The 23,703-nt window shown below is 45.5% G+C and overlaps 1 protein-coding gene across 1 annotated transcript in view; it reads right to left on the bottom strand.

Moving 5' to 3' along the window:
- Positions 1–4,804: 4,804 nt before the first annotated feature.
- LOC140204988 (cytochrome P450 2J2-like) overlaps positions 4,805–23,703 on the bottom strand; it is a 41,177-nt gene continuing 22,278 nt past the window's right edge. The window contains exons 5-9 of the mRNA XM_072272032.1: positions 23,448–23,621; positions 23,131–23,269; positions 19,222–19,409; positions 13,056–13,197; positions 4,805–7,301 (exon numbers count right to left, since the gene is read on the bottom strand). Coding sequence (XP_072128133.1) covers positions 7,117–7,301; positions 13,056–13,197; positions 19,222–19,409; positions 23,131–23,269; positions 23,448–23,621 — 828 coding nt within the window. The 3' untranslated portion in view covers positions 4,805–7,116. The remainder of the gene's footprint in view (positions 7,302–13,055; positions 13,198–19,221; positions 19,410–23,130; positions 23,270–23,447; positions 23,622–23,703) is intronic.

The raw sequence follows: 23,703 nt of genomic DNA, 5'->3' as shown, positions 1-23,703 counted from the left end.
CCCCTCCACCAGGGTGTCCATCATTGACCTTGCGAGCTGGTGGGGAGCGCTTTGGTCGAGGGTCACGGAGGCCAGGGTTGTGTCGCTGTCTTGGTCCGGCGCGGTGGGGTGCCCCGTGAGCACCCGTGCACCGTAGGCGGTGCGAGGTGGCGCCGACCAAGTTGGTGACCCCCCATGCCTGGCACACGGCGCTGCTGGATCTCACTCACGGTTTGGACTTGCAGGCCTTGGCGAAGTGGCCCTTCTTTCCGCAGCTGGAGCAGGTAGCTTCTCGGGCCGGGCAGCGTTTCCGGGGGTGCTTCTCCAGTCCACAGAAGTAGCACTTTGCCATGGTTGATTCGCTGACGGGTTGCGAGGTCTGTGGCGTCCACGAGGCCGTTGGGAGATCGCGTTCCTGGAGAGCATCAGAGTTGTGCAGAGCAGCCTCCAGCGTGTCGGCCAGCTCAATCGCCGAACGTAAGGTAGATCGGCGTGTTCCAGCAGCTGCTGGCGCACAGACACTGACCTGGTCCCCATGACGAAGGGGTCTCTTACTAAGAGCCCCGCATGCTCTTCGGCCATCAGTCCCGGCAATTGCAGGCCTGCACGAGTGTCTGTAGCGCCCGGACGAACTCAGCACTCGACTCTCTGGGCCGCTGCTGCCCGGTCACTAAGCGATGTCGCCGCGTCGCTAAGCAATGTTGCGCATAGACGGTGTTTACCGGCCGCGGGTATTGTCTTTTGAGGGCGCTCATCGCGCCGTCGTAGCTCGGTTGGTCTCCAATCATTGAGCAGACCCGTGGAGTGACCTTGGAGAGGAGAACTCTGCGCTTCGTGGTGGACTTGTCACTTCAATCTCCTCCAGGTATGATTCGAAGCAGGTCAGCCAGAGTTCAAAAGTGTTTCCGGCTTCAGGTGTTTGCGGGTCGAATGTTTAGCTTATCGGGTCTCAGGACGTGTTCCATGCTTTAAAATTACTGCTAATAAAATTGATGCACCATCAATTGCTCCAAAAGACTGGAAGTAGTGTAAATACTGAAAGGCTTTTATTAACAGTAAAATGGATCCTCGTCCATGCTGTATGTCTGTCCTGGACTGAGGGAGGAGCAGTGACACAATCGCCTTTATTCAGGGTTTTGTGGGAGGAACCACAGGAGCAGTCAGTAGAGGGGCATGTCCAGACAGGTAACCCAGTTACCACCAGAATACATGGTTTACCACAGATATTATAAGTAGATACTAATAAAGATACAAAATTGCTGGTGAACACAGCAGGCCAGGCAGCATCTATAGGAAGAGGTACAGTAGGGGTTTCGGGCAGAGACCCTTCGTCAGGACTAACTGAAAGAAGAGATAGTAAGAGATTTGAAAGTGTGAGGGGGAGGGGGAGATCCGAAGTGATAGGAGAAGACAGGAGGGGGAGGGATGAAGCTAAGAGCTGGAAAGTTGATTGGCAAAAGGGATACAAGGCTGGAGAAGGGAGAGGATCAGGGGATGGGAGGCCTAGGGAGAAAGAAAGGGGGAGGGGAGCACCAGAGAAAGGTGGAGAGCAGGCAAGGAGTTATTGTGAGAGGGACTCTCACCAACCAGGCCATGCTCTCCTCTGGCTGTGACCATCAAGAAGAAGGCCCAGGAGCCTCAGGACCCACCCCACCAGGTTCAGAAACAGTTATTGTTCCTCAACCATCAGGCTGCTGAACCAGTGTGGATAACATCACTCCCCACAACACTAAACTAGTTCCACAACCTCTGGACTCACTTTCAAGGATTCTACAACTCATATTCTCAGTATTATTTATGTATTTATTTTAGTATTTATTGTCTTCTTTTTCAAATTAGGTGTTTGTCAGTCTTTGTGTGTAGTTTTTTTGTTAATTCTATTGTATTTCTCTATTCTACTGTGAATGCCTGAAAGAAACTGAATCTCAGAACAGTATATGGACACATATATGTATCTTAATAATCAATTTACTTAGAAGACTGGCCCGCAGGAGTGAAGTTTCACACACTGGCCTTCAGCCACTATCAGCAGAGGGAGCTGTATCCCAGGATATGGAGAAAGTACTGGGAGAGAGCGAGCAGCCTTGATCTGAGAGAACGAGAGCTCCCTGCGAGAGCCACAAGCTTTCCGACAAGCTGGCTTAGGGTGACACCCCCCCCCCACCCTATTTGCAACCCAGAATTGATGGCTTTGTGGCCGATGCATAGGTACGTGGAGGGGCAGGTGGTGTTGAGAAAGCAGGGAGTCTGCAGAAGGACTCCAACAGCTTAGGAGGAAGGGGAAGAAGTGGTGGATGAAATACAGCGTAAGGAAGTGTATGGTCTTATGCTCTTAAGATCTTACACAAGCAGTAACACTCCAGAATGTTACCAGGAAAGTTATGCAATCGTGCAAATTATGTATAACTTATGTTATAATCTTGAATTGTGAACTGTTAATTATATTCCAAAACATGGATTCTGACACCTTTCTCCCCTTTCTTGATCTCTCTGTCTCCACCTCAGGAGACAAACTGTTGACTGACATCTTTCATAAACCTACTGATTCCCATGGTTATCTTGACTATTCCTCTTCCCACCCTGTCTCCTGTAAAGATGCCATTCTGTTTTCTCTCCACTGCACTTTTATCTCCACTGTCTTTGTTCCCAGGATGCAGGTTTTCCTTTCCAGGACATCACAGATATCCTTTTCCTTCAGAGAGAGGGATTTCCTTTCCTTCGCCATTGACGTTGCCCTCACCTACATCTCCTCCATTTTCTGAACATCCATGCTCAGCCCATTTTCCACCGCTTTAACAGAGATCCTCACCTAACACTCCATTAGCCTCAATGTCCGACACATCATCTTCATAACTTCCACCATCTCCAAAGGAATCCTATGACCAAACATATGTTTACTTCCCCCCCCCCACTTTCTGCTTTCTGTAGGGATTGCTCCCACATGATTCCCTTGTCCATTTGTCCCTCCCGACTCTTATCCCTGCAAGTGGGCAAAGTGCTATCCCTGTCCATTCACCGCCTCCCTCATCTCCATTCAGGGCCTCAAACAGTCCTTCTAGGTGAGGCAACACTTCACCTGCAAACCTGTTGGGACTGTCTATTACATTCAGTGGGGAGACTCATAAGTTGCGGGACTGTTTTGTCAAGCAGCTCTGCTCCTAAAACGGAATTTCTCCGTAAGCCCTGCGGGTTTTTGCAGCAAGCAGTAGAGTGTTGGTTCCAAGGTTTCTAGAGTAATTGTTAATTGTTATCTTAATGAAAGTCATTAAGCACTTGTGCATTCTGTTTAATCTTGCCAAGTTTATTTTGACTGGCATGGGTTTTCCGCCTACTGTGATAATTTAAAGGGGGCCCCTGATTCGCGCTTATCGCGGGGTCCTTCTTCTCAGACAGATTTGTCTTGCGGTGTCGCTTGGTTGAGCCACCAATGTTCTGTGAATTCCTTTGTATAAATTCTTATTTCTGTATCTGTATGGGAGTTTGTCAGTCCATCGCAGCTGGGTTCAGTCATTGGCAGCGCTCACTAGAACATTCCTGATAGCCAAACAATTTAATTCTAACTCCCAATCCCATTCTGACATGTAGGTCCATGGTCTCCTCTTGGGCCAAGATGAAGCCACCCTCAGGTTGGAGGAGCAACACCTTATATTCCATCTGGGTAGCCTCCAATCGGATGGCATGAACATCAATTTCTCATTCCAGTAAAAAATGAGGTGGCACTAAACAGCAATTCCTTTGCTTGCATCTTCGGAAACAACTCTATTTCCATCTTTAATATCTTTTGAAGACCCTGACCTAGAGTTACATGCTGACTTTGGTTCTGTGCAGGAATGGGACCCACTCACAGGGTGTTATGACTGGCTGTTATCCGACATGCCAAGGGCATGGCCTAAGAGCTTGGTTCACCTTTGGAGGCCTAGGATCTTGGGGCTCTGCAGACGGGTGGATCGAAGGTCGGTGTCTCGACAGACTGGTGTATCGTGGGAGTCGGAAGATCTTTGGCCAGAGACCTGAGATCTTTGGGCACAGAGCTCGGAGAAAGCGATGCAAAGGACTTTTAACACCATAAACCAGCGAGTTGTTTGTAATGTCTCCCCTCTCACTGAGAAATGGAGACATCTCTTTCTCCCTTATTAGGGAGAGAGAAAACCTGTGGTATGTCGAATACTGAGTGAACACATAGTCTTTGGGGTAACTGCAAGTCTATGCTTACGCTTATGCTTGAGTGCTCGGTGGTGGGTGCTGATGCTTTTTTTTGCCAGTGGGGGGACGGGTATCATTGCTTACTGCCGCTTACGCATGGGAGGGAGGGAAGCTGGTGGGGGGACTTTGGGGTTCTAACATTTAACTGTCATTCATTCTTTGGGGCACTCCTCTGTTTTCGTGGATGGTTGCAAAGAAAAAGTATTTCAGCATGTACGTTGTATACACCTCTCTGACATTAAATGTACCTTTGAAACCTTTGAAAAATTCCCTCCCCCTCCTCTTTTCTATTCCCCCCCCCGTCCACTTACCTCTTCTCACCTGCCTATTACCTCCCACTGTGTCCCCTCCTCCTTCCCTTTCTCCCATGGTCCACTCTCCTCTCCTTTCCGATTCCTTCCTCTCCAGCCCTTTACCTCTCTCACCCACCTGGCTTCAACAAACACTTTCTCGCTTGTCCTTCTTCCCCTCCTTTCCAGTCCTGAAGAAGGGCCTTGGCCCGAAATGTTGACTGTTTATTCATTTCTACGGAAGCTGCCTGACCTGCTGAGTTTCTCCAGCATTTTGTGTGTGTTGCTCTGCATTTCCAGAATTTCAGAATCTCTTGTGTTTATGATTCTGGCACTGTTTATTTTTCATGTTTTGCTTTGTAAATTCTGCTATAAGATATTGAACATTAATTACGTAGGTAAGATATTAGTGGATTTTAATTATAAAGGCTGTAGAGTTACATTCATTCTTCAATGGAAGTTTCTTTTCCATTTTCAAACAGCAGGGGGGAATATTATACAGAGAGTTAATGCAACCCAGAGCACTTCACCTACAGGAAAGATGTAAGTAAGGTTGAAAGTGTACAGAGAAAATTTACAAGGATGTTTCTGTGACTTGAGGACCTTGGTTGTAAGGAAAGATTGAATAGGTTAGGACGTTGTTCCTTGGAATGCAGAAGACCGAGGAGGGATTTGATAAGGATATACAAAGTTATGAGGGTATGGATGGGGTAAATGCAAGCAAGCTTTTTCCACTGAGGTTGGATGGGAGAACAGCTGGAGGTCATGGGTTAAGGGTGAAAGGTGAAAACCTTAAGGGGAACATGAGGGGAAACTTCTTCACTCAGAGGGTCATGACAGTGAGGAATGAGCTGCCAGAGCAAGTGGTGAATGAGAGCTGGATTTTAATGTTTAAGAGAAGCTTGGGCAACAGGGTTATGGAGGTCTATTGTCTGGGTGCACGTCAAACTACAAATGGTTTGTCACAGACTAGATGGCTGAAGGGCATGTTCCTGTGCAGTACTTTTCTGTGACTCTAAATAGAACGTGAATCGCTTGGAAGGAAGATGCTGGTGTACGAAAGGTAGGACAGGCTGGAGGGGTCGCATGGCTGACTTCAATTGAGTGAAGTCATGGTGAGATAAACAGCTGATTGCTCCACCCCCCGTGTCATTTCTGAAACACTCATCTTTGCCTCATCCCCAGCGCATGGAGATGAGTCCATGGTCAGATCAGCCATGATCTTATTGAATGGCGGGGCAGTCTTGAGGGGCCAGATGCCTACTCCTGCTCCTATTTCTTATGTTCCTATGAACCAAAATAGCTCAGGCTTTACAAGACTGCACTTGGAGTATTGTGAGCAGATTTGTGCCCTTTATCTAAGAAAGGATGTGCCATTGTTGGAAAGGGTCCACAGGAGGCTCATGAGAATGATCTCAGGAATGAAAGGGTTAACATATAAGGAGCTTTTGAAGGCCCTGGGCCTGTACTCACTGGAGTTTAGAAGAATGAGAGAGGATCTCATTTAACCTATCGAACATAGAAAAGTCCAAACAGAGTGCAAGTGGAGAGGATGTTCCCCATAGTGGGGCAAGCCGAGGACCAGAGGGCACAGCACAAAATAGAAGGACATCCCTTTGGAATGGAGAGGAGGAGGAATTTCTTTAGCGAGATGGTAGTGAATCTGTAGATTCATTTCCACAGGTTGCTGTGGAGGCCAAGTCATTGGGTAGTCATAGGGGTGGACGGAGGGGGAGCTCCCGGTCTGTGTCGTAGCAAGGACTAGGCCTGAAGCCACTCGTTTGTGGCCGCGCAGCCGCCCACTGCGCGGGGTCAAAACTGTTGGCGCTCCTCCGGGGGCAGTACGGATGCGACGTCTCAGCCCACCCAGTGTCTCGCTCGGCAGAAGACAAGCTCTATTGCGGCCGACTGCAGATTTTTTTGTGGTGGTGCTCAGTGAAATTGGGGACTCAAGCTGTGGGGACACTTGCTTTTCAGCCACCGGGGGAAGAGGTGTCCAAGTCAGCATGCTCTTCCAGGGGTGGTGTAGCACCGTTGTGACAACTGAAGATCTGAGCTGGACTATGTACATAGAGAATTGTGAGATTGTGCTTTCACTAATATTCTATATGCGTCTGTCTATGCAAGGACTGGGCTTCAATGCTGCGGAGTTGCCTAGTGGGCCGGTCGACAGATGATATCGGTGAGCTGGGGGGATGGGGCCCTGAATTATATACGTGCATATTCTGCGTCGTTGTATTTTACCGATATTCTAGATGGGATTGTTGACTTGTATGTGCAAGGCCTGGGCATCAAGCTACAGGGCCACGGGGTTTGGAGGTGGGGTGGATCTCATTACGAGATTATGACCTTGTGTGTGCTTACTGTGTGTGACTGTTGGTATTGTGTCTTTGCACTTGACCCCGTAGTAACACTGTCTCATTTGGCTGTATTCACGTATGGTTAAATGACAATTAAACTTGAATTGAATAATTAAAGCAGAGGCTGATACGTCCTTGATTAGTCAGGATGTCAAAGGTCATAGGGAGTAGGAGGCTGAGAAGGATAATAAATCAGCCATGATGGAATGGCAGAACAGACTCGATGGGCCAAATGACCTAATTCTGCTCCTATAACTGATGGTCTTATAGTTTCAGACGACCACTCAGTGCTCCCTGCATTTGACTTCCACCTTATACGGGTGTGGGGCCCACACAATTTGATACACTCCTTCCAGGTTTGGAGGGGATGTTTTGTCAGGCCAGCCGAACTCCAATTGTTGAAGGAGCGAGGTGAAGAAGAGGAAGAGCTCCATTTTGGCCAGTTTTTCTCCAAGGCAAGCACGGGGTCCTGTTGGAGAAGCAAGGTGAAAGAGGATCAGCTTTAACAGAGCTCAGAAACAAATTGTGTACACACTGTGTTTTTATAAAACTGTGCAGATTCACAGAGCAGTGGATGACCATGCATCCAGCTGACTAACCAAACATATTTAATTCTTCGTGCTTCTCAGCACTTGGTCCATTGGTTCCAGCTCTTCAAAGTTCACCCATTTGGCACTTACCCTTGCAAGCGGAACAAGTGCCACAGCTGTCCCTACACCTCCTCTCACACTACCACTCAGGGACCCAAACAGGTTTTTAGGTGAGGTGACATTTCATCTGTGAGTCTGTTGGGGTCACTTACTGTATCTGGGGCTCTGGGTGTGGCCTCCTGCATATAGGAGAAACCCGATGTAGATTGGGAGACCACTTTGCTGAGCACTGCCAGAGAAAACAGGATCTCCCGGTAGCCACCCATTTCAATTTTACTTCCCATTCCTATTCCGACATGTCAGTCCACGGCCTCCTTTACTCCTGTGATGAGGTCACACTCAGGCTGGAGGAGCAACACCTTATATTCCGCCTGGGTAGCCTCCAACCTGACGGCACGAACGTAGATTTTTCGAGCTTTTGGTAATTGACCGCCCTCTTCTTCACTATTTCCCATTTCCATTTATCTCTCTCACCTCCCTCTGGTGCTCCTCCACCTTCCCTTTCTTCCATAGCCTTCTGTCCTCTCCTATCAGATTACCCCTTCGCCAGCCCTTACTCATTTTCACCAATCAACTTCCCAGCTTTTTATTTCAACTCCCTTCCCTTCTCCCAGTTTCACCTATCATCTCGTACTTTTTCCTCCCTTCCCCCACCTTCTTACTCTGAGTTCTTCTCTTTCTTTCCAGTCATGATGAAGGTCTTGGCCTGAAATGTTGACTGTTTACTCCTTTCCATAGATGCTGCCTGGCCTGTTGAGTTCCTCCAGCATTTCATGCATATTGCTTTTGATTCCTGTCTTTGTCTGTGTTCTTGCCAATATCTGCCTCCACAACCTCTCCATTAACTGTTCTGGCACTCTGGTTCCCATCCCCCAGCAACTCTAGTTTAATTCCCACCGTGAAGCACTAGCAAACCTTCCTGCTAGGATATTAGTCTCCTTCCAGTTCAGGTGCAACGGTATCTTCTGTACAGATCCCACCTTCTCTGGGAGAGAGCCTGATGATCCAAGAGTCTTACAATCTCCCTCCAACTCTGTAGCTTTGTGTTAAACTGTATAATCTTCTTATTTCTGGCCTCACTAGACCATGGCATAGACAACTATTGGAGATCATAACCCTGGAGGTTCCTAACCTTTAACTTAGCACCTAACTCCCTGAACTCCCTTTGCAGAATCTCATTACTCTACCTACCCATGTCATTGGCACCTACATAGGCTATGACCTCTGGCTGTTCACCCTCTTATTTAAGAAGGATGAAGACTCATTCTGAGTTGTCCCAGACCCTGGCACCCAGGAGGCAACATACCATCCAGGAATCTCATTCTCATCCACAGAACCTCCTTTCTGTACCCCTAACTAACAAATCTCCTATCACCACAGCTCACCTCTTCTCCTCACTCCCATTCTGAGTCACAGAGGCAGACTCTGTGTTTAGACCTGACTGCTGTGACTTTCCTCTGATAGGTCACCCCCTAAAAGTATCCAAAGTGGTATACCTGTTGGTGAGGAGGATGGCCACTGGGGTAGTCTCCATTGTCTGTTTAACCCCTTTCCCTTTCCTGACTGCCACCCAATTTCCAGTGTCCTGCACTTTTAATGAAACTATATTTCCATATGTCCTATCTATCACACCCTCAGCTACCTGAATGATCTAGAGTTCATCCACTTCCTTAACGCAGATGCACTTCTTGCCGGTGAAGGCATTAGGGACACTGGAGGCTTCCCTGCCTTCCCACATCCCACAGGAGAAGCATTCCACTCTCCTGCCTGGCATCCCTACTCTCCTAACTGGGCAAATGTAAAGAAGAGAAAAAAACCTCTACCCACAGCTTTTTTTTTTGCCTTTTCTGACTGAAGCCTTGAAAAGCTGAAGCCTCAAACACTCCACTCTAACTCTGTTCAATCTGACAATGGCCACTCCACTTGCCTATGCCTTAGTTTCATTTGTCCTTGTCAATCAATCCTGAATACTGATTGACTGTTGCTCAAAGCTCCAAAACTGCCGCGAGTCGCTGTCTTTTCTACTCAATCAGCGAACCTGAGTGAGACTCCACCCTCTCAGGCTTCTGATCTCTTTTTTTTGGCTAACAGGAAATTCCGGATCCCCAACACTCCTTAGAAAAAAATAACTTTCCCAAATTTTCTTCTAATCTTTCTACCATGAAACTGAACCTCATTGGGTATACAGTACTTAAACCGGAGGTTGCTAAGTTCTTGATTAGTCAGGGCGTCAAAGGTTATCGGGAAAAGTTAGGAGAACGGGGTTGAGAGGGATAATAAATCAGCCATAATGAAATTGAGGAGCAGATTCAATGGTCTGAATGACCTAATTCTATTCTTATGTCTTATGGAATTTGTGCATCGTGAGTTACCAACCTCTTTGGCAAGTGATGTCATCCCTTCCTGTTATTATCCCTCATCACTGGGCATCCGTTAGTCTTGTGAGACCATGGATCTGCACCTGGAAAGTCTTCACTCTCCAGTTGTATGGAAGACCAGCAGTTGCCCATGCTGCAAGTCTCCCCTCTCCACGACACCAATGTTCCAATGTTGTCCAAGGGAAGAGCATTAGGACCCATACAGCTTGGCACCAGTGTCGTTGCAGAGCAATGTGTGATTAAGTGCCTTGCTTGCTCAAGGACACAACACATTGCCTCAGCTGGGGCTCAAACTCATGACCTTCAGGTCATTAGTCCAACGCCTTAACCACTTGGCCACGTGCCCACACTTCATTGGGCACACTTCATTTAAATCAAGTCTTGGTCAGGACAATCCCTTCACTTCACTAGAAGACTGGAGGTGACGACTGAGGTATGTAAGATTATGAGAGGCATAGATCGAGTGTACAGCTAGTTCATCCCCCCCCCCCCCCCCGCAAGGGTGGCAATGGGCAATAACAGAGGACACCTATTTATGGTGACGGGAGGAAAGATCAGTGGAGATGACCGAGGTAGGATTCTTACACGGAGATTTGTGGGTGCCTAGAATGTATTGCCAGGGCTGGTGGTGGAGGCAAATACATTAGGCACATTTAGGTGGGCAACAGAAAAATGGATGGTTATGGGCTGAAACTCATGAACACAAGATATTTTGCAGATGCCAAAAATCAAGAGCAGCACACTTAAAACTCAGCAGGTCAGGCAGTATCAATGGAGAGGAATAAACAGGCAACATTTCAGGCTGAGCCCTTCCACAAGTGCTGCCTGACTAGCTGAGTTCCTCCAGTGCTTGTATGTGTTGCCTTGGTTAATGCTGGGTAGGAGGGAAGGACTAGAGTGAATATAGAGTAGTTTTATATACTGCAGGTTCGCGCGACATCGCTGCCTGAAGGGTTGTACTATCCTGCGTTCTACAACCAGCAAACTGTAGCCCACAGAAATAGAGGAAAGGCCAGAATGTTATACAGTGCTCTAGTTGAAATTAAGGAATACATTCATTCACACTCAGTGGCCACTTTATCAATTACACCTATACACCTGCTTATTAATGTAAATATCTGATCAGCCAATCATGTGGCAGCAACTCAATGCATAAAGGCATTCAGACATGGTAAAGAGGTTCAGCTGTTGTTCAGGGCGAACAGCAGAACGGGGAAGAAATGTGATCTAAGTGACTTAGAAACATAGAAGCATAGAAAATAGGTGCAGGAGTAGGCCATTCAGCCCTTCGAGCCTGCACCGTCATTCAGTATGATCATGGCTGATCATCCAAATCAGAACCCTGTACCTGCCTTCTCTCCATACCCCCTGATCCCTTTAGCCACAAGGGCCATATCTAACTCCCTCTTAAATATAGCCAATGAACTGGCCTCAACTGTTACCTGTGGCAGAGAATTCCACAGATTCACCACTCTCTGTGTGAAGAAGTTTTTCCTCATCTCGGTCCTAAAAGACTTTGACCATAGAATGATTGTTGGTGCCAGACAGGAAGGTTTGAGTATCTCAAAAATTGCTGATCTCCTGGGATTTTCACACACAGTCTCTGGAGTTTACAGAGAATGGTGCAAAAAACAAAAAAAAATCATTGAGCATTAGTTCTGTGGATGAAAACACCTTGTTAATGAGAGAGGTCAGAGGAGAGTTACCAAACTGGTTCAAGCTGAGAGGAAGGCAACAGTAACTCAAATAACCTCACATTGCAACAGTGGTGTGCAGAAAAGAATCTCTGAATGCACAACACCTTGAAGCTTGAAGTAGATGGGCTACAGCAGCAGAAGACCATGAGTATACAGTCAGAGGCCACTTTATTAGGTCCAGGAGGTACCAAATCAAGCGGTCACTGAATTTTGTTTTTCAGTCTTAGCATGCCCATGGTTTAAATTCTGTCTCATTTTATCAAGGGGTGAATTGAAATTCCTTTTTGAATGCCTTACCTGCTCTCCACCACCTTTAGTGACCTGTAAGTTTCTGGTGAGTCTACAATGAACTACAACTCCACAGCACTATGAGTTGGGTAGTGCAGTAGCACAACGCTTTACAGTGCCGACTGTGAGATCGGAGTTCAATTCCCACCGCTGTCTGAGAGGAGTTTGTACGTTCTCACCGTGACTGTGTGGGTTTCTTCTGGGTGCTCTGGTTTCCTCCCACATTCGAAAGACACATGGGTTGGAGTTAGTAAATTAGGAGGCAAGCTACGTTGGTCCACAGGATGGCAACACAGATGGGCTGCCCCCAGCACGTCCTTGGACCATGTTGGTTGTTGATGCAAAACGAAGCATGTCATTGTATGTTTTAACGTACGTGTGATGAATAAAGTTAGTCTTATCTAACAATACTTAAGATATCACACTGGACAGCTGTGTACTGGGAAGGAGGCACTCCTTAAACATTGGTACAATGTACGATATGGAGAGTAAGCTGTTGCCCATACAACGGGCACTGCTGTCCACGCAGATGAGAAATACAAAGGAATGGCAGAGACCGATACAGTTTGGCACCAGGAGCTGCCAGTCAGAGATGAACTCTGTGTAGGACTGCCTTAGGGACTCCATCTCCGGATTTTTCCTTTGGGGATTATTCCCAAAGCCTTCTCCATGAGTGGGTATAGTCGCAAGGCAGCGGAGGTTTGAGATCAGAGTTTTTCTGCTCCAAGATAAGCTGCCAACCATGGCTGATAAGCTCCATCTGCCCAAAGTGACTGGTTTTAAGGTGCCAGTAAACCATCTTCACCCCTTCTCCTGTCATAAAAATGGCTCTGCTGGGTTTAGTAGTTAAGCTGCTTGTGAAGGCCGGGAGCTGGACTGGTTGTCAGAGGCTATTTGAGATGCACGCCATTGGGAGCATTTAATAGGGTGTGGGAGCAGTCCCGGCTGTAAAAACCTTAAGGAACCCCAATTAATCTATGTGAACAAATAACCTACTAAAGTGTATGTCTTTGGAATATGGAAGGAATCCAATGTATCTGGACGGAAGCCCATGTGGTCAAGGGGAGAATGTACAAACAGACGGTGGTGGGAATTGAACAGAGGTTACTGGCCTGTAAGCATTACGCTAACCACGCCGCATCATAGAAGGGTGAATGGATGCACAAGGATCTATCACAATAACCTAGAGCCTCAACAGCAAACTACTCACCCATTGAGAAAGGTATGAATGCATCTGGCTTGAAAAATTCCCCGCTGTCGTTTAAAAAATTCTCTGGATTGAACTGGTGTGGATGTTTCCATTGACGCTCTTCAGTCAAAACAGACCACAGGTTGAATAACACAAGGGTGTCCTGCAGAAACAGAACATTAATGTAGAAATAAGCAGAAGGCTGAAGGAACTCAATGGATCGGACTGGGCAAGTCCTCCACTCCCAGAGATCTTGAGTAGAGCTTATCTCAGTGGTCAGCTCAGTTTCGCTCTGTTAGGTCGCTCTGTCTCCCCTCTCTCACTGTCTATCTGTCTGACTGCCCCCTTCTCCCTCTCCCTCTCTGCTCCCACTTCTCTGGCTCTCTTCTCTTTTCTCTCTGTCTCTCTCTCTAATGCTCTCTCTCCTCTCCCTCTTCCCACTTCCCCCTTTTCCTCTCTCACTTTCTCTCTCTTGCCCCATCTTTCCTCTGCCCCTCTCCATCTCTCCTACTCTCTCCTCTCCTCCCTTCTCTGTCCCTCTCTCTCTCTCCCCCACTTTCTCTCTGTCTGTCTGTCTCCTTCTCTTCCTCTACCTCTCTCCTCTCTCCATCTCTGTCTGTCTCTCTCTCTCATTCCCTCACCCATCTGTCTCTCTCTCCCCCTCTATTTCTCTCCTTTACCTCCTTTGTCTCTCGCTCTGTCTGTCTCTCTCCCTCCCTCTCACTCTCTTCTTCTTTCTGTGTCTGTCTGTCTCTCTGCCTCTTGTCTGTTTTTCTGTCTGTCTCTCTCTATCCATGCACACGCATACTTCCACCTCCCTGCAGCTCCACGAGCTTCTTTTCCCTCCTTTGCAGCTCTGACAAAGCGTCTTTCTTATAACCAGAAACATTTTCACAGATGCAGACTGCTCAGTATTTCCCACGTTCCCTGTTGTTGCACCAGGATGCTGTGCTGACAAGTTCCATGGTGTACATAATGCTCATGCGAGCAGAATTTCATCTTCTGTTGTCAGAATAAATAAATCCTTTTGTAACAGCCCCACTCTATGATGCAAAGCAGAATATAGTTCCTATTTTTGAAAGATTGAGTAGGAAAATGAATTCACTGATGTTGGAGGGTTATCATATTTTCATACTAAAAGGACATTTGGTCCATCGAGTATGTACTAGATTACAGAGAACATAAGTATAAACTTCCATAATTCATGCTCAGAATGTTTTAATCCTATTTCATATGTAAGTAGGACTTTATCCCTTGGAGTGGTAGGAGACTGGGGAAATACGATAGAGGTATACAAAATTATGAGGGGTACAGATAGGGTAAATGCACTGAGGTTAATGAGACTAGAACTAGAGCTCATGGGTTAAGGGTGAAAGGTGAAATGTTTGAGGGGGAACATGAGGGGAAACTTCTTGGCAAGCAGAGAGTAGAGTGGGGTGGAATGAGCTGCCAGCAGAAATGGTGGATGTGGATTTGATTTCAACTTTTAAGAGAAATTTGGATAGGTATGTGCATGGTTTGTTGGCTTGTTGTGCTGCAAGGGCTTGGGTGCTTCAATATACTGACAGCTAAGCCACCTGCTGGCTGGCTCTCCCACGATGGACGGGTCTCAGCTGAGGCATCAAACTAAGACAAACCACCCACCTGGCAGTATCTGGGCAGGAGGAAGGCCTAGCAATCTACTCCCGCACCTTGCCGCAAAAACACCATGGATAACCACAGCAGAGCAAAAAGAAAGTATGATGTCGTGCTGGAAGATGAAATCCCGGGGTGGATGACACTCAACAAGCTACTGGTGAAGAGCTGCTGCCCCTTCAGAGGAAGGCTGAGAAGTATGATGCGGTTGGAGTAAAGCCTTCAGGACCTTCGATTGGGAATGAAATGAGAGTGAGAGGCTGCAAAGATACGTTGATTTTAGATACATGGAATGCATGCAGTATGAATCAAGGAGAGCTGGAGATGGTGAATGATGAATTTATATGCTTGCAAATTGACCTACTTGGAATCAGCAAGCTGAGGTGGATCAACACTGGATAAACTATGCTGGAAATGACAAGTACAGGAGGAACGGTGTCACATTCACAGTGAAGAAGAAATTTGCTGGAGCTGTATTGAAATACAAAGCAATTAATGATCACCTAATCTCAATTCATCCATGAGGAAGACCCATCGGACAAATATATGCACCAACAACAGATTCAGAGGAAGATGAAGTAGATCAGTTCCATGAGTAGGTGCAGGCCGAACTTGGTGGAACATGCAAACAAGATGTACTGATAGTCACAAAGTTGAGAAATATAGATCAGGTACCAGAAATCATGCTGGACGATGTTTAGTTGACTTCTGCGAGAAAACTCTGTAAATCGCACAGGAAAGAATAGAAGCCGAAGCTAAGGGAAAAAGGGTGGCAATCGCAATTCTCAATCGAGCTTTTCAACATTCCGCTAGTTGAGACAAAGAAACTACGACAATAACATGTGTGAAGAAGGATAAACGGAAAATATGAAAGGAAGGACAAGGTCAGTCACCTTAAAGCTACGAGATCTGAAGAGAAAATCCCAGCCTCGTATGGGAATGCTGAAAGATGTACAAGGTGCCATGGTCAATGAATCGGAGAAGCGATGGAAGGATTACTGTGAGCCATTATACCAGAAAGATCAACTGGATCAGGAGTATCATCCTATATCTTACAATCAGGAGCCGACAGTGATGAGGATGAAATTAAAGCAGCATTAAAAGCTCCACCAAAGAACAAAGTACTGGGCATTGATGGAATTCCAGTTGGAATACCACAGCAATCAGACACAGCCTGTTGCAATACTGACGACACTTTGCCAGCTGATTTGGAAGACAATGTCATGGTCAAGTGAATGGAGGAGATCAGTGTTTTTACTGATATTGAAGAAAGGTGATCCAACAGAGTGTGGAAATGATCATACAACCGCCCTCATTCTGTACACCAGCACCATTTTACTAAAGATCATTCAGAAAAGACCTGAAACCTATTTAGAGCGGGAGCCTCCTGTAGTGCAAGCGGGTTTCAGGAAAGGAAGGTGAACAAGAGACATCATTGCAGATGTGAGATGGATTCTCAGGTGGACAAAAGAACACCAGAAGGACATCTACATGTGCTTTATTGACAACAACAAGGCCTTCGACTGCGTCGGTCATGTCTAACTGTGGATCACATTAGGACACATGGCTGTACCGGAACATTTAATTGTCCTCATGTGCAATCTTTATATCAATCAAGAAGCAGCAGTTCGAACGGAACAAGGAGAAACAGTGGTTCAGCATCCGTACAGGGGTACAGTAAGGCTATATTCTGTCTCCCTGCCCGTTTAATTTGTACACCGAACAAATCTTCAGAGAAGCAGGAGTATATGAGGAGACTCGAGGGGTGAGATTTGGTGGCAGAATCATCAATAACCTTCGTTGTGCTGGTGACACAACACTACTGGCTGAAAGCGAAGAAGACCTGAAGCAACTGCTAACCAACATCGAGTAACAAAGGCTCAAGCTGGGTCTGCACCTTAATCTGCAGAAGGCTAAGTTTCGCAGCACAACCGATTTCAATCTCGATGGAGAGGAAATTGAACCAGTTGACAGTTTCAATTTACTTGGATCAATGATTAACACCAAAGCGGTAAGCAGTCAAGAAATCCAGTGAAGAATCACCCATGTCCTCGGGAACAGGAATCTATCTCTACATACAAAGATTTACCTTGTGTAAGCGATGGTGTTCTTAACCTTCCCCCAATGTCTACAAAGCAAAAGAGATGGACATTGACTTCAGGAAGGGGAATGGTGTACATTCTCCCATCAGCAACAGTGTTGAGTTTGAGAGGGCTAAGTGTTTCAAGATGCTGGGTGTGAGCATCACCAACACCCTGTCCTGGTCCAAGTGTGTAAACACCATGACCAAGCAAGCTTACCAAGAAGGCTAAGGAAATTCGTCATGTCCCTGTCGACCTTTACCAATTTTTATCAATGCACCATAGAAAGCATTCCGTCTGGATGCATTAACAGCTTGGGTATGGCAACTGCTTCGCCTGTGACCACTGGAAAATGCAGAGAGTTGTGGACATAGTTCAGCATATCATGGAAACCAGCCTCCCTTCTGTGGATACTGCTTACTCTTCAACCAAGCAGAAGATACAAAGGACTGAAAGTATGTACTGTACCACGAGGCTCAAGAGCAGCTCCTACCCTGCCATTCAAGACTATTAACTGGTCCCCTTGTACCATAAAATGGACTGTTGACCTCACAATCTACCTTGTTATGATCTTGCACCTTACTGCTCACCTATGCTGCACTTTCTCTGTGACTGTTACACCTGATTGTTATTGTTCTATCTCAATACACTGTGTAATGATTTGATCTGCATGAACAGGGTGTAAGACATGATTTTCACTGTATCTTGGTACCTGCGATGACAATAATAAACCAATTCGAAGTCCAGTTCTTAAAGGATCAAGTACCAACTTTACTCATCAAATACATTTACACATATCAGGAATTTGCTGTGGTGTGTTGGCATGACATGCAAGAAAAAAACATTCAACAATTATAAGAATAAAGTATTATATAAAAATAAAATTCAAAATACGGACACAAATACGTAAATACCAGCATGTATTTACAATGTAAACAGCTTTATAAACAGTGGGTTAAAGTGACTGACGTAATAGATAGAGGTGGCATGGTGGGGGGTGCTAACTAGAATGGTTGATCAGATTAACTGCCTGGGGGAAGAAACTTTGAAGACAGTGTGAAGTTTTTGTTTTAGTAGCCTTAGAGTGCTTTCTGGAAGGGAGCTTTTGGAAAAGGCAGTTTGCAGGGTGGGTTGTGTCCACAAAAATTTTTTCCTGGCCACTTCCTTGTCCTGGACACATACGAGTCCTGCAGTGATGGTAGACTGCAGCCCGTCACCTTTTCTGCTGACCTAACAGTTCACTGTAGGTTTCGTATATTGTGAGGGGATGCTGCACCAAACCAGGCAGTAATGGCTGACGTGAGGACACTCCAATCTACACAACCCCAGACATTCCCTTAGTTCGGCAACACCGTGATCACTTTGAACACCTTGCACTACAATGGACTCTATTTGTTCTAATTGTGTTCCTTTTTTGTAAAATATTGTGCATAACTTGTGTCTATGGTTTTTTTGTGAGTGTTGTTCACAAGGAAGACTAGGAGCCTGAAGACACACACTCAATGTTTCAGGAACAGCTCCTTCCCTTCCGTCATCAGATTTCTGAATGGACAATGAACCCATGAACACTCCCTCACTGTTGTTCCCCCCCACCCCTTTTGCACAATTTATTTAACTTAATTGTTTTATATATATACTGATTGTAATTTATAGCTTTTTATTATTATGTATGAAAATGTACAGCTGTCGCAAAACAACATTTATCACGGCATATGCTGGTGACGTTAAATCTGATTGTGATGTTATGTACCTGTGATGTTGGTGTAAGTAGGTTTTTCATTGTTCAGATGACACTAATCGCCACTTTGGCTTGCACTTCGATGTACTTAGGAAGCTGAAAAAGTGGAAGTTGCTGCCACTGCGGCTGGATGTGGGGTGGGAGCAGGGTGGAGACAAGCTTGAATAGGACTGGGGGAGAAAAATCACTAGTATTAGAAGTGCAGGTTTTGAAATTCCAATTCATCTAGTTCAATGGGACTGGATTTAGGAAATGGAGTGTGAGGCACAATAGCTGGGAGATTGAATGTTTAGTCCCAGCAGCAGTGGACAATGTTCCACGTACAGTACTGAGTAACTGAACCAAATAGCTTCTGTGTCCTGGGAGTCGACATGGAGGGGATGCTCCCTATGGTGAGGGAGCCTCAGGGCATCCTTTTAGAATGGAGCTGAGGAAGAATTTCTTCAGGCAGAGGGTGGTGAATCTGTGGAATTCATTGCCATAGATAGCTGTGGAGGCCAAGTCATCAGGTATATTTAAAGTGGAGATTGATGGATTCTTAATTAGTCAGGGTGTCAACGGTTACAGGGAGAAGACAGAAGAATGGGGCTGAGAGAGATAATATATTAGTCATGATGGAACAGTAGAACAGATTTGATGAGCCAAATGGCCTGATTTTTGCTCCTATGTTTTATGGTCTTAAGGTTAGTGGGAACCAGGAAGAACAGAAGCACAAAATGAGGAGAGGAGTTACCTTTTTGATCGTGTATCCCATAAATCTAGTGTCTTGTGTGGTTGTGTGTATAACGGAAAGCGGCAGTACGTTTCCATATCGCTGGATCTCATGGATGACAGCATTGACAAATGGCATCCTGGCTCTGTCCTCCAGGCATGGGGCACGGGACCGACCAATCACTTCATCTATCTCCTTCTGACATCTCTCTGGGGATCAGGAGAGGAGGAAATCACTCAGAGTCAACAGCACAGGAGGCTCTTCGGCCTACAAAGTACATGTTATGCACTAAACACCTATTTACACCGACCCTGCACTAGTTCTCAGCTACACCCCCGCCCCCAGATTACACCACTCATCTACACAATTGACTCAATTTACAATGGGCAATTAACACCATAAGATATCAGTGGCCTGCACACCTGCTCATTAATGCAAATATCTAATCAGCCAATCACGTGATGGCAACTCAATTCTTAAGAGCATTCAGACATGGTCAAAAGGTTCAGTTAATTGCAGGTTATGAAGCTGTAAGATATAATAGATGTTCAACGGTGAGGGGAGGTTATGTCACCTTTGTGAATGAGGGTTTATTGTAGAGAATTTTGTCTTCCCCAGTGAATACCAAATGTGTAATTATTGAACTATGAGGTCCAAGGGTGGGATCAAAATTGTAAAATTTTAGAGTCCAGGTCGGGAACTGTCTGTGGAAGGATTGGGAAGAATGGTGGGACCTAATTCTGGTAAAATTATTTTGTTGGGTGACTTTAATGCACATAGTGGTTTGTGGGGCTGTAAGACCACAGGTGCTAATGGGGCAGCAGTAGCGGTGTTTCAGAAAGAATATGATTAAATTTCTTTAAATGCTGAAGGACAAGGGTGGATATTGCCAAAGGTAAGTGTTCTTGTCTGGACTTGTCTCTTACCTCTGCTCCACTTGCTGGACTTAGTAGTTGGGATGTAATGATTGAGTGTATGGGAAGTGATCTCTTCTCAGTCCTGCGTATTACAGGGATCAAAGTTCACAGACAGAATTTGGGTTTTGGTACTCAATGTTGTTTCAAGAGGGCAAACTGGGGAAAATTTTCCGTTAAGTGTGATAAATCATTTGACAAATTGTCTGCAGGTGATACCATAGAAGAAGACTATCAGAGTGTAATTTCTGGTTTGTGTATCAAGCCATTCCTTTGGTATCTAGGAGAGCTGGTAAGAAATGTGTTCCTTGGTGGACACAGGAATGGACAGAGGCTAGTAGAGACCCGAGATGGGCATTTCCTGTTTCAAACGTAGATTAACGTAAGAAGCCTTGCTGAACTTTCAGAAGAAAAGGAGAGGTATTAAGAATGCTGAAAATGTGGCTTGGAGTGAATTCTACTCATCACTTGGGAAGGAAACTGGCGTGACAGTGGTGTGGAGAATGCAAAAGAAAATGAATTGTGACAGAGGTTATCACCAGATTCCAGTGTTAGTAGAGAATGGACATTTGGCTGCAATAGACAAAGAAAAGGCAAAACGTCTGGGAATGTTTGCAAAGATACATAGACTAGATAGTTTAGCTCTCACCTCTCCATTATGTAAAATAATGAATAAAATGATAGTAATTAGGCTGATGTTTGTTTAGAAGAGAGAATTCGTCACTACCAGTGTGGGTTTTGTATAGGGAGATCTACATATGATACTTTGTACTACTGGGAAATGATATTCAGAAAGCTTTTACAGTAAAAGAACTATTAGCTGCTGGACGTAGGAAAAGCTTATGATATGCTATGGAGGGAATGGCTTTTGATTAAATTCAGTAAGGTTGGCATTGGTTGGAGGTTTCACAACTGGGTATTGTTTTTTCTTGTTTGGCTGGTCATTTAGAGTGAGGGTGAGTGAAGAAGCATCGTCATCAGAGTTTTTGGTGGATAATGGGACACCCCAGGATAGTATCATTAGTCCAATATTGTTTAATCTGATGATTAATGATATTTTTGATGGTGTTGGGCCTGGGTTTGGATTGGCTTTATATGCTAAAGAGGCCGTAATACTGCCTATGTGGTCAGATCTGTGTAAACAGTGTTATCAGCAATAGAAGACTGGTCTTTGGACTGCGGTTTTAAATTTTAAGTTTCTAGGCCAAAATATATGGTTTTAGTCTGAAAAATCATCTTACTCTGTAGGGTTCATGTGTTTAAATATTTGGGGTTGTGGCTGGATGTGAGACTGACTTGGAGAACACATATAAAGGTTTTGGAGGATAAATGTAAGCAGGTCATTAACTTTATGCACTGTGTGGCTGGGTATGACTGGGGAGCTTCTAGGGGTGTTCTATTGCACTTTAATACTCTCTCGTCTAGAGTATGGTTGTATGATTTATGGGAAAGCAGCTCATTCAGTTTTATATAGGTTGGATGTTCTACAGGCCAGGGCACTTAGAATCTGTAGTGGAGAACTCTGGACCACACCTGTAGATGCGTTAAGGGTTGAACTAGGTGAGATGCCTCTTGATCTGCAGGATCAAAAATTGAGCCTTGCATACTGGACTTCCTTAGTAGGGTGGGGAATGTCCCACTTGCTATATTCAGTTTTAATGCATTGCTGGGAATATACTAACAGAATTGGTAAATATTTTGGGCAGATAATTAAGGGATATGTGCAGGTGTGTGTCTTGGGGATGTGTGGATTAGCCCAACAGTGGCCTAGCCAGGAGTTCCTCCATGGAAATTTCCAGATGTGGGAATAGATTTGACCTTACTGGGGGATAAACAAGGTCTTGTGGGTGGTGAGAGGGTGTCTGGTCATTTAGGGCAGCAGTATTTTTCCTATCTTTACAGATGGTTCTAAAGACCCAGCTAGCAACTGGGAGGGCTTGGGGATATTTATCCCTTGGTTTAATGTTGAGATGGGGAAAAGGCTGACGGGGAGCTGTCTATACAGCAGAATTTATGACCATTATCATTCATTTGCAATGGGTTGAACAAGTTAAGCCAAACAGAGTCATGACCTGCTCAGATTCTGCCTCGGTACTTCAGAGGTTGCTATCAAAGTGTTCAAGGAGACCTGACCTGACCTGTTATGGATGTGTATTATAATTTATATGTTCTGGAGAGTGGGAATAGTAGTTCAGTTTTGCTGGATACCTGTACATGTGGGTGTATCAGGTAATGAAAGGCAGATGATATAGCAAAACAGGCACTTACTAAGTCTGAGGTAGATATTATAGTCACTATGGGAAAGTATGAAGCCAAATCTTGTATTAGGTTGACTGGGATTGGGAAATGGCAGAAATTGTGGGATTGGAGTGGGATAGAGTGGTGGTATTACATTTGTTTCCATCAGTCCAGGAAAGGCTCCTTTTAGGAAGGAATGGGAGGGAAGATGTGTGGTTGGCACGACTGAAGTTTAGTCATACAAGTTTGTGCTCCACTGTTGCTAAGCATGGGAATGGGTGGTGTGATTTTTGTAAGGTCCCAGAGACATGTTCGTTAGAACATAGGAAGCTGTTTTGGCAATTATTGGGTAGATCTGTGGTGCTTAGACTGCAGTATATTCTGACACCTGAAGCAGGGATGGTTAAGTCATGTAGGGCCCTGGTGAACTTTCTAATCAATACAGGCTTGGGAGGCAGGACATGATCCCCATCACAGTAGGTGGCGGTAATGTACTTTCTTGATAGGTGCGAGCCTATGTAGGAGAATGAGAAGAGATGTGATAGAGGTATACAAAATTATGAGGGATATAGATAGGGTAAATGCACGCAGGCTTCTTCCACTGAGGTTGGGTGTGAGTATAACTAGAGGTCATAGGTTAAGGGTGAAAGGGGATATGTTTAAGGCCCAAGCGGCCTGTTGCCATGTTGTGCAACGATGACTCTGTGATTATACCCTCACAACCTCCAGGAATGGCGTAACAGATTTCCAGTGGCCCATCTGGAGGCTTGGGCTTTACCTTGTATGTTGGGGTAAGCCATCATGTACAGCAGCCCCCATCGAAGGGTGGTGGTTGTGGTTTCAGTTCCCGCCAGGAAAAGGTCATAAATATTACACAGCAGGTTTCCATCCAGCATAAATGAGTCAGCTTCTTGCTTCTGAAAAAAAAAATTGCCCTGCTTTTCAAGTCACTGCCAATGCAGTCAAATAGGGAGTCAAGCTGTCTTTAGCACATTACCGTGACATGTATGTATGTAATAAATTTTACTTTGAACTTTGAACAAAGGCAACCAAACGCGGAGTAATTCATGCAAATGTCTGAAAGCCCCCACTCACCTTTTCCATCTCCAGTAAATAGGCATCAATAAAATCCCGAATGTTTTCTCCATTCCGCGTCTCTCGGTGCTGCCTGATGAAATCCTGAAGTATGGCTTCAATGGCAGCCTTATTTTCAAATATCCTCTGGTGTGGCCCAGGGAGATAGCAGATAGCAGGAAGCACAACACAGGCCTAAGAGAAATCACAACTTTGACCTTATTCCTGTTTTAACCACAAGTGTGTATCTAAAATTGAAGCTTGGTGATTGGAGAAG

Source organism: Mobula birostris, chromosome 11 (genome assembly GCF_030028105.1).
Source record: "Mobula birostris isolate sMobBir1 chromosome 11, sMobBir1.hap1, whole genome shotgun sequence".
NCBI lineage: Eukaryota > Metazoa > Chordata > Chondrichthyes > Myliobatiformes > Myliobatidae > Mobula > Mobula birostris.
The sequence above is the reverse complement of the archived record's forward strand: the minus strand, read 5'-3'. Positions and strand labels throughout refer to the sequence as shown.